Source organism: Venturia canescens, chromosome 4, assembly GCF_019457755.1.
Source record: "Venturia canescens isolate UGA chromosome 4, ASM1945775v1, whole genome shotgun sequence".
Lineage (NCBI taxonomy): Eukaryota > Metazoa > Arthropoda > Insecta > Hymenoptera > Ichneumonidae > Venturia > Venturia canescens.
The window spans coordinates 8,969,569-8,981,694 of NC_057424.1; the positions used below are offsets into that span (position 1 = coordinate 8,969,569).

Sequence of the window (12,126 nt, forward strand, 5' to 3'; positions counted from 1 at the left end):
GTAGGTTACAATCCGTTAATAATTATGGTTTGTTCCTCGAAGAATTCCAACGAAAATGTGCCATATCAGGGGAAATCTGCATTTATAAATTAATCATTTAGCAAATCTGTTATTTTTTTAATTATTTTATGTTACCAAGGAAGCGCAAGAGGCCTCGATGTGGCCTAAAACAATTGTGAAAGTTCGGCATTCGTTTGACTAGCGCGCAGTAGAGAATCTACAGCAATAAAAATTTCTCTACAAATTTGTTCGTTCGATGGAGACAGTGTTACTCGAAAATAGAGCACTTTGTTTGTAGAAAAGGTGAGCATTTGTTCGTGGCAACGAACGATGTGTCGAGTCTGACGAGTTTCTAGAAAATTCGTAGAGCAATAGTATACACGGAGCAATACACAAAGAGGACTAGTGAATAAAAGACATCTTGAAAGTCGCTCGAGCATAGGAAATGCACGACTGCCTGGAGGGTTCGTACGTACCAGCTACTTTGCAGAAAAGTACGAGAGTGGAAGTGTAGCCAATAGCGTGAATAAAAAGTGTCCGTTACCATGGTAATCGGGCGGTTCCCATCTGGATTTGTCTGGTCGTACATGTTCCATTACTTTGCTTGTGAATTATTGTGTGTCTTTGCAGATTTCTAATATGTACAATTTTGAACTGGAAATACAGCATAAATGAAATCTTGACTGATCCTCTCGCTATCAATTCACAATGGTTTTAGAAGATGCTAGACAAAGCAGAGCGTGGATTTGTTATGGGAAAATATGGAAATACGACAGTACGCGAAAGTTCGTATGACATATGGAAGATATGAAAAGTGAGCATTCGGTTAATCAGTTAAGGTAGATCATGCCCGTAGGATCGCATTTTATGGGTGTTCAAATTGGGTCGATTTTCATTTCCTAATTGAAGGTATTATCACTCTAAATTAAGGAGAGTTATTAATTCAAAATTGTAAATATATTTTTTCAACTTATCTTTTGGCTAATGAAATTACAAGCCACTCGGGGACCAATCGCTGACAAAACGCGAAATTTCATTCGTCCCTGGCGAAAATACTATAGTTTTTATGTAAAAAATCGCATTAGAGAGCCCAAAGGGAAAACACAAAGGGAAATGGATCAAGAAAAAAGCATTAATAAAAAGATAGCAAGCTATATGACATATATGGGCCACGCCAAGACGAAACAAAATGCCGAAATAAGCAAAAATTAGTCTCCAAAGCTATTTTCGCTTTACAAAACGTCTCTTGAGCTCCGAAATTCTAGAAAATGACATGCCAGTTTTACCACCACCACCGCGAATCGTTTTATTCAGAGAAAGTATAGTCTCGGCGAGAGCCTCAGGCCAGCAGACGACAGGGCTGTCAATGTACTTGTCTCGAGACTCTATCGAGTCTTTTGATGTGAGGCTGTACGAGTGCTAATTACCAATTTCGTTCTAATATATCTTTATTACTAGTAAAACAATCTTTTCGATTTTTGTCCCAAACTTTCATTCAATTATTTATGTGTACTTGTTCATAATCTTCGTAAGAAGCGTTCGTTCGTTATACGGAGAGATAAATGATTTTTTACACATAGTTTTGAGCCCCTGTGTGTTTTTCTTCGTACTTAAAGACGTTTATCTCAATAACCGATAAGTCGAACCCTTTAAAATTTGATACGCGTGTCAGTCGACTGCTCATTTAAACTGCGTGTAAACAAGATTTACTACAGAAAATAGTTTCGTGTATGAACTACCTTAAATTCAGTGAGCTAGATTATTTACCTTCAGAAACAACCGCACTCAGAAGCACACTTATACCGTCTCGTCATTGTATATCCGACGTGAAAAGTAAATTCATTGCACAAAAGATAGTGAGAGAAGTTTCATTGGGCGCGGTCATTTGGCGGGATTGCATTTTCAGGCTCATGCGATGATCGATAAATTTTCATTTTCCAGTCGAACCGAAAGAGCCCGGTCGTATGAAATACGAACGTGAGAGGATCAGAAGAGAATGCATATAAATTTCCAGTCGATGAACCTCGACGAGTGTGCCTTTTTTTTTGTTTTTTCTTTTTTTTAATCACGGCCAGGATGGCTCGAATGAAGTGAAAAGCTCGAACGACTCGTCGAACCACCTGGTTCGCACTCATCCGAAGCATTCTACTGCTAATGCGGCTGATGTTGAATCCAGATTTAGTGATTGCAAACACACGTTCATGGCAAATCCATACTATGATATATTGTCGCTCGAGCCTTTTCCTGAATGCCAGAGCTATTATAGTTCACCCCGTACATTTATGCACACCGACACCCACGCGTACACATGTACAAATACATAAACTCGTGCCTCCAGATATAGGATTGGGAAATTTCGGCTGAATGATATAGGACGTTCAATCCAGGCGTTCCGGATGCTAAAATATGGCACGACTCGCCAGCTCCAACTGATATCCATGTGGAAACCTCTTCCTATATATCTATTGACAAAATATCCACGCATTTCTGTACTCCGATTCATGCGGCGTGTGCATTCATGGTCGAGCAGTTTACCGGGACTCGTGTGTGAATTTAAGGCTACTATTTCGTCAGTTCCGAACGCAAACCCCGCGAACGTGAAGCACATCTATGCTCTGCTTTTCATAGCCATATTACATCGATAAATGAAGTCAGGCAGATATTTTCAAAATATATTCCATGCGATCCTCTTGATTGCGAGATTCATCTCACTTCGTGTCCAGCATCGTTGTCTCGGCCCTCTGTTTTTCATGTGGATTTTCAATGGCTTTCATGAGCTTGTACAGTTTGGTGGAGCAAATCACTGGAACAGTGAGACGACCTTGTCGCCCTGAAGATTGGCAGTTTGCAAGACAGAGTGGACTGGGTTCGAATGTACGAAGAAGCAAGTAATCTGAGGCGAGACGTGACACGAAATAAGAACACTCCGGCTCGCGATATCACTTTTCAAGGCGTTTCACAGCAATATATTTTGTCCAATAACCTTATCCGCGCCCGTCACAGAACGAGAATACTTCCAATTCCCGAGCCAGATCATCCGGAAAGCCTTAAATGCGAAACTCTCGACTGCAATTTCGAAGTAAAATTGTCGAATATTGGGCGTCTAACCATCGAATAACGGATTCCTGAACTCTGCAGATCAAATCGTTCGCATCCTAAGAACAAAGTATAGCTAAAGCTCTCTTCTTTCAAAGCTCAACTGCTCGTACGCGCGACCCCACGTTCTTAACAGCCACGAGGACAGCAGGAAAAAAGGGGCATTAGGTGATCCGACCCGATATCGGGTTCGTTGACTCGTGTGGAATCAGATCATCGCTCGACTATGAAGTCGTATATTCCCCGAAGCGAGACTCTCCTGTATCTGATCTTTGATCACAGATGAAATTCTCTGAATAGAAGAGCGTACATGGAGGCATATACACGCAGATGAAAACGTATACACACCCGTGGATTATGGCATTGTCGATATCTATAGAAGCCTATCGACGAGTCGTCTTTGTGCTGAGAACACAATTGGTTATGCATTTCCAGGCGCTATATGCTGCCGGGACAGATTGTGTACGCTACGGCATGCCTAATTATGGAATGACATCTATACGATTTCTCCCTGTCTAACGTCGTTTGTCGCTGCTGCTCGCGAGTCATGCGATAATAGTAGCTCGAGTATACGGGGCGCTTCTCGACGTCGAGACGAGCATACACGTCCGTAGAGAATTCGGTCATCGGACCATTCGATCATGCGGAGATCAAGGTGAGATTAGCAAAGAACGGGAGAAAAGGTGCAGGGCAAAGGGGCGAGGGGGAAAGACCCGAATCCCGACGAACACGCGAACTCGATTAAGGCGACTGCATGTAAGCCGGTATGAGTAATAGTTTCACGTAGGTCATGGCTAATCTAACGTGACCTACTATTCGTAAATGTATCTATGAAGAATCCGAATTTCTCTGTCGGCCAACAAAATCGACCCGCCGGATTGTGTGCACGACATGCGATGGGGAAAATGGTCCAAGGATCGCACTCGCACGGTGCATGCGAAATGCTTATGTTGTTGCGACACTTTATCAAATTTTGATTATTCGTGACCTTGCTATTCGGGGCAAGTAAAATCTGTTGGGACGAGAGCGATTTTGAGAAAACGAATAAAATTATTGGCTATTTGAAACTAAAAATTGACGATTACCAGGTCGAGGGCAGGGAACGGTCGGGAGGATTGAGAATAACTGTTTTCTGCGAATCTCTTTCCTTTTGCGTATATTCAAGCTGGTGAGAAAGCAAGTTTGGAAAACGTCTAGCCCCACAATCCACTTTCGCGTGCGCTCAAATTTCAAAACGTAATAACGAAAATGAACAATTTGAGAACTTATTTGTTACTTGAATTAAGGAAGATCATAGCCGAAAGATCGTATTTTATGGGTGTGTCTACTAAATCGGGTCGATTTTTACTTCCCAATTGAAGATATTATCACGTTAAATTAATGTCGGAGTTATTAATTCAAAATTGTAAATACATTTTTTCAACTTATCTTTTGACTAATGGAATTACAAGTTTTTTATGTAAAAAATCGTATTAGAGAGCACAGAGGGAAAATACAAAGGGAAATGGGCCAAGAAAAAAGTGTTAACTTCATCGTTGTTGTGTACTTTTTCATAAACTTCGTATGAAGCGTTCATTCGTCATATGAAAAGATAAACGATTTTTCACGCATAGTCCCCTTACCCCCGTGAATTTTTCTTACGCATTTAAACTCTGAGTAACTTTTAAGACTTCCTTAAGAAAGTCGTTTCGTGGATGAACTACCTTAAGTAGAAAAATCAACGAATATCCCTGCCACGATAGTGGCATTCGAACAATACTTTTTATTCCAACTATTTTAAAATTCTTTATCAAGCGCACAAAACATTTTAAAATAATGGTGAATTGTGTAATTTTCGAAAATGAAAGATACGAGAAAATCATTCTGTGAGAAAATGCAAACTCCAACATCGTTGTCCATTGCAGATACTGTGCAGTTGTAGGAAAGAAACGAACTACACACTCGGAGGAAAGTTTTCGGCAATTTTTCCCAGTCTACATCACTAGTTGATAGCTATAGTTGGAACAAGAACCGGAATGTAATGCGAGGAGCTATCGTAACAAGATATTGCACTACACACTGAATGGCGCCTGTTCTCGACTCTCTCGCGTCGATCTCCGTTGCTCCTCGCACACTCCAGGGAAATTCGTTGAAAACGAGTTTTCGAAATGCTATCGGGACGTATGAGACCACGAGTTTCAGGCCTTTGTTGCATCGAGCATGGACAAGTTCGGAGTTTATGGGCGGGGATCAAATGTTGGAATGACTAAAATTTCGAACAGATAAAATCTCGAGTTTATTAACTTTAAATGATAATATGGAGACAGATAGATTCGACTAGAGCTTTGAATGCCGAAAATAAATAAAGCAGAAACTGCAAGCTCCGAAGCACGTTTACATCGAAAATAGAATGTAACAATCGCCCATAGGACGACGACTAAAATATCGATTTTACGAAAATTCGACTATCACTCTTTCGATTCATAAATTACTACAGTCAGCGATACTGTGAAAATTCACAATTTTGAAAATATAATAACGAAAGACCAAATATTACTGAGGTTGAGATACTGAAACACCAAAAAGTCGATCGATCAAAATAAAGAAATGCAGTGGAGCTCGAAATACACACGCGTCTCACTCACTCACTTACTCAGACCGGTGATCCGCAATTTTAAACATCGCTATTTTGACTTTCGCCTTTTCGAGCTATCGCTATTCTGCATATCTAAGTTTTATAAGCTCGAAAAATTCACTTTCGATTTTTTGCTACTCTATATTCTGGTCTGTCTGTAAAGCAATTACTCTCCATTTTGAATTCGAAAATATGAACTTTTGACATTCGGATGGTCTGTTTTAAAATTGCATTCGAAATGAAAACTATTGAAATATATATTTTCGGGTAAATACGAATTCAAAGAAGGATTTTTTTTTTATTAAACACGCAATCTGCTCAATAGTCGATCGGGAATAAGAATTACTTATTTTTCTCCAAACTGATATCACAATTTTAAAAATTTCGAAATATCGACCGTTCTACAATTCAGTTATTCGACATATTGAACCCCACCCGGAGTTTATATGTATTATTACATATCCGACGCATATAGCTGGATATATCTACGTTATAATTTGGAGCATCTGCTCTACCGAGCGAATCAACTTCCTATAAGGAAAGGCTTAGGAAATGGCTATTTCTGCTCGACGACATCTAATATAACATGACTGAATCCCTGAATCCCATTCCCCGCGCTTACTGAAGTTTTTGTCTGACGAGAAACTGAGTGGATTCATGGGTACAAGGGCTTTAATTACAGAGCGAATATTAATCGAAAAATAAAGGAACGACGTTCGAAAGCGAGGAGGCAAAAATGGACGCCGAGCTGGGAACGCCGATTTCCCTGCGGAAAGGGCGCATCACAGGACACACACGAATGTGGAGTGAATTGACGAATGCGATCGAAATTAAAATACCTTGGAAATGAACTTTTTTATTGAATTCAGTGAATAAAATGAAGTTTCGTAATAATTCGCGCAGTAATAATCCCGACGATTCCTTCGATTCCAGCAATTTGTCATCGTTGTTTTAATTGATCACATGAATTAGGAAGAAACTTTGGTGTAACGAATGGCAAACAGGCATGAAAAATAGTGGAGCTAAAAGTTCGTCGGACGAATAAATTTCGTAGTTTGTAGCATTCCGGAATTTCTGGATCGGGGTTAATTCGTTCAACTGGCTGGATCGTTGGCGATAAAAAAATTTATTGCAGTCCATCCGGGTCGGAGAGTGTTTTTTTTTGCCTTTTGGCATCGAGAATGCTCGGGTTCTCTCATCGATGACTCGAGAGATAAGGCCGCAAAATCGAGTGTGCCACTCTTTTCGCTCGGTGTATGCACACGGGCGAGCTCGCGTGTGTGTATAGCTGTATAATAGGAAATTTGAAGTTGCGCCGTACGTATGCGAAGTGCGGGAGGAAGGATCGGTATTAAATACGTGACCCGACTCGACCCCGTGCCCTGTGCGATATACTCGGAACATTTTCGCGAGACTGACTCACCCCTTTTCCATAGCCGGTGTGGAATGAAAATCACCGAGGCTCTTTCTATACCAATCGCCATTATTATCAAAGCTAAGACCTATATAGGTCTGTACGTATCGAAAATATCGGGGGAAGCCAGTATAAGTATACATGGTGCGACTTGTCGTTATTTTCGCGAGGGAGAATAAACGGCGAGCAAACGTGAACGCGAGGGGCTGATATTGCGTCGATGTTTTTTGTCTCGTTCCTTCCTCGTTTTTTCCTCCTTCTCTCGTTCCGTCCCTCTCATTTTCTCTTCCTTCACCTCCCTCCGACGCGTCTTCAAAGTTATTCCTTCATTTCAGCCACTTTTTTTCACCAAGTTCGAGTTACACGCGACGATGAATCGGGATCGATCGTTTTATATGCGCCCTCCGTCGGGAATCGAGGTCCCGTGTTTGCTCGGCAAAGAGGCTTAGGAGTTTCCCAGGGCTCAACGCGATTAGCTTTTCCCACGTGTGTCGTTTTCATACGCGAATATAAACGCTCCCTTCCCCACTCGCCCACTGGAATAATAGACCGAGATTCTTCCTACGTCGCACACGCCGTATGCGATCGCAATTCATATTCATGTATATAGATACACTTGGATCATGGCTACGTTGTATGTGAGAGCTTGGACAAGATTGCGAAACCCGGAACTCGATGATATCCGGCCAACAGCAACTCTCCTTTTGATATTTGACTGCGAGTGTGGAGGCATTTGGTGTGGAGTATCGTAAATTCGGGTGGAACTTCGACAAGTCAAGGGGATATTGAAAGATTGTTTTGAAAGGATGATTAAGAGTCGGCGAGCGACAGCATACGCGGCGCCAAGTGTCCAAGAATCAAACTAAAATCCGTTTCTACTGGATTTCGTCGTGAATATGAAGAACATAAAAAAATGTGATTTAATTAGCCGATTTTAGCTGTGGTCCGTTTTCGGGCAGCAGCCACCATCGATTTTGAGTTGGTCACGTGAGCTCGATGACTCTTAAGGAGGGTGGATCACCAAATCAAAATAATAAGAATTTGATCAAATTTCGTGATAACATTCTTTGGCATCAAGTACACAAATACAATTTTTTTCAAATTTTTTTACCACATGGTTATCCCATAATTGAGCGTTAAATCGAAGTTCTTATTCACGAGATGTATAACTTTATATATGTAAACTCTATGCTTACACACGTGAATTTTAGTGTTCAATTATTCGAGAGCTATGTCGTAGAGAAATCTAAAAAAATTTATATTGTCTTATATATTTTGAACGAATACATTTACCACATTTTACGAAATTCTTATCATTTTAAAATTCTTAATATTTTTAACTTGGTTTAGCATGGCAACATTGTATCGTCGCGATCCATCCTCCATAAGAGAATGGATCAGTCGGTATATCGGAACCGTTAGTGCGAGAGAGATAGCTGCAAATTTCGAAATCGAAATTCTTTGATACAGTTTGACCGATTAAAAAAAGGCTCTGCCAGCCTGCGCAGAACGATGGCAAAAATCGGTTGAAATCGGTGTAAAAGAATTTCGATTTCCAAAATTCCAAATGAGGTTTTTTGAAAGTTTTGAACTTTTGAAAGTTATCGGGAACAGCTGAAAAACACTTTCGCTCCTGTAAAGACTTATTCGCGATACCGGAAACCCGATTCGATCATAAGAAGTGATCAGCCGGAGGGGAGTTTTGAATAAAAACTTTAGAATAACTCACTGTTAGGGTCGTGAATCCAGCGCTTCTTGTCGCCAACCTTCATGATGCGGGTGTCATCCTGAAACAAAGAACAATTGAATTTAGTTAGAGTATACGGAAATGAATCGATGAACAAGCAGAACAAGTTCAAGAGAGTACGACGTAATAATTCGTGAAACGAAATTTCGGCGTTTTTTTGTCTCCCTCTTTTCATGCTCGGAGTATTTGACAAAGCGGATCTCACTCTGCCGGAAGCCGTGGACAGACTTCGATTTTTTCTCTCTTATTTTTTGAGCAATGTCCACATCGGGGATTGCTAGAGTAAACTCCGTTTCGGAGTCGAGGATGAACGCGGAAGAGGGACGGAGGGCCTCGCAGTTGTGCAAACTTGAGCCGCCAGGCAAAGATCATCGTTCCCTTTCTAACATCAGTTTCCCAACGGCAGAAACAGCCGTTCAGTTTGACTATGGATTAAGCCTGAAGAAACGAAAGAGCGTATTTCGTCGGGTCTTCAACGCTGAAAAGACCCCATGAACGCCCTTTCCATCGTCAGCAGCCCATTCTCGCATATACGTGCACAAAGGTCCGTATATAAATCGCTTCTGAAATAGTAGCGCTATACATTCGGTCGGGGATTCACGAAGAAGCAAACTTAATTATGTAATTAACGCGAACAAACGTAGAAGGCAAAAGAAGAGATAGAGATAGCACGAAAGAGCCATCAAGCGGAGATATAAGTCCTGTGTATTCGAGGGGTTCTGGTAATTCAGGAGGAATTCACAAAACGAAATATAACGAATATATATGTACGTCGTATCTGCACATAGATGGAGATGAGACGAGAGAATTCTCTTTTGTAGTTTGCTCTTTCACCACCAAATGTTAAATGATTTCGAGATAATATTCTCTCTCCAATGCCACCAGACACTTTTTCAAATGGAATCACTGTAGCTGGACTATCGGCTAACTTTATCATCTGCTTGCAAGTCGTAAGGAAATTTCTACGGTTGAAACTGCTCCTGTGCGAGAGCGAAAATAGCACTGGTTGGACTGAAACTTTGCTAACTACAATTAGTGAAATCCGCTTAAGCCTTCTTTTCATTCATGAATTTCGAAATTTCTTTCATCTTGATTGGTTAATCGCACGTACTACTGATCCGTCAATTATGGACCGACAAAAATAACGAGAGACGTCAAATGTTTGATTTTACTATGGACCTGCACTGTAGTAAGGGAGTTGGAAAGATTTGGCGAGACTCAAGTTCAAGTTTGGTGGAAACCATCCGAGCTTTACCTCAACCCTCTCGGAGCGTATGTTGCTTCTACGCAACACGCGATTCCAGGCCCCGTGAAACTGCATCGGTCAGTAAGGTCGGGGTTCTACCTGTCTAGTTCCATCAAGCAAGGTTGGATTGCACCGTAGATACTCCTAAACCAAGAGATCAACTGCTTTAACCCACTGAAATATCAATACGAAGTCGGCGTTTCGTGTCGAGTTGGCGCCGTGTCAAAACGTGCTTTAGTTGTCGCAAAAGAAAAGTGAGTACACATTTGTTTTTCTTACTCCAAACATTGTATCGTTTCAAAGGGAAGCTAATACGATGTATTTGAGGCGTTAGGTGCTGGATTCATTAGCAAATTTTCCTGACTTTACCCCCCCAAGTAACCCAACATTAAAAAATTCGTATTTCCCAACAAAAAAGCTGCAATGTTGCAATGGATTCGTAAACTAGAAAGTATATTCCGAGATAAAATTATGAAGGGAATAATTTTCCTTCAACGTGAAATAGGCCTCGGTCTGAGAGGGTTAAACAGCAAGAGAAATATCGAGTCTTAAAATCGCAGAGAAAGTTTTTCATGTTCAAGACCTTCGGGAAGCTTGTACGAGTGATCCTCGAGGCTTCTCGACCTTGCAGCGAATTTTGCCACGTTGAATTTAAGGCTATACATGTGACATAAAAGATTGTTATGGATATATGATGCTCGTTTGCCGTTCTCTGTTCCCTCAGCCATGGCAGAATGATCTCCAACTAATTGTGAGAAGGCGGAAGTAAACTTTATCAATTAACCGGTAGGCGCTCTTATGCTGCCGTTTAAGAGGGATCTTCTAAGCGATGGGAGCGCAGAGCAGTAAACTCGTGGATGCTTCGAACTCGAAACTTCGTCGTGGGGAGAGAGCGCGAGGGTGAAACAAACGCGTAAGGGACTGAGGGAACTGCAAGTACTCCGTCGTTCAGAAATTGACCTCCGCACACAGATCCCAAAATTATTGGCCCACACTCTCTTACTGTGCGAACACGAACTCTGAGAGGGCTCTTAGATTCGGCGGCATACGTGCCCAACCTCAAAGCTCAATGAAGGTGAGTAAGACGAGTTACGAAAATTGCTCTGATCTACGTCCGCGAGTTCGCGTAAGTATTAGATTCCCGAGGAAGCCCGAGTTGGAGAAAGAGCACGTGGGAAATCTCGCGACTCGAAATTGTCTCATCTCGTTAAATAATCGTAACGAATATCGCGCTGTCCGGCGACTGCGGATGAGATTATAATGAAATAAACCACGATCGAAGAGGTGAATCGATATCCATCGACAAATTTTCACCCTCAATTGATACTCTTGAATCAGAATGTGAGCAGGGGTGAAAGTACGATCGTATAGCTGAAACATTGAAAGACGTCCGATCATATCTCGTCGCACGAACGACGAAATCAAAGGGATTTAAGGACTTCGTAAATACTTTAGGCTTTTCGGTCATTACGAGAAAATCGCTGAATGTTTAACGGCTCGTGTGCTCCGGGATTCCGTGTAAATTATTAAGTTTTTCGCCTCCTTTTCGTGCACGAGAATCATCGTTAAAGTTCCATTTAGATTAGCTTGTGGTTAAATTTTGAAGAATTGCCAAGTGTCACGAGAGGGCGGGGTCGTGAGAATATTTTTCGAATGAGGACATTGTAGAAATTCAGCGGCGTGTGCGCGCGCCGCGTACATGCGAGTCATATTTTACAGGCGGCAGAACAATATCGCGTGCCACTCTCACTACGTCGTTTTTAGTGTAAAAGCTCTCGTATTTTGAACAACAGAGTTAATTCGTATCTCGGGACACGTTAATATATAAATATATCCTCATGTAACATACATCGGCACATACACGCGTGTCCATGGCGTATGTATAAACGTGAAGACTCGCGGCTTGAATTAGAATAGAAATTTAGAATTAACACCGAACTGACAAAGAGCCATGAAACTTTAGGGATTAACTGCTCTTATAAGTCATAGTGGTATGTGGTTTTGCACTC

General features: G+C 41.4%; 1 protein-coding gene across 2 annotated transcripts in view; it reads right to left on the bottom strand.

The window, feature by feature from the left end:
* Window positions 1-12,126, bottom strand: part of Cow (Proteoglycan Cow) — a 128,712-nt gene that overhangs the window by 39,791 nt on the left and 76,795 nt on the right. For both annotated transcript variants that reach the window (XM_043417759.1, XM_043417758.1), the window contains exon 2: window positions 8,854-8,911. In XM_043417759.1, coding sequence (XP_043273694.1) covers window positions 8,854-8,911 — 58 coding nt within the window. The remainder of the gene's footprint in view (window positions 1-8,853; window positions 8,912-12,126) is intronic.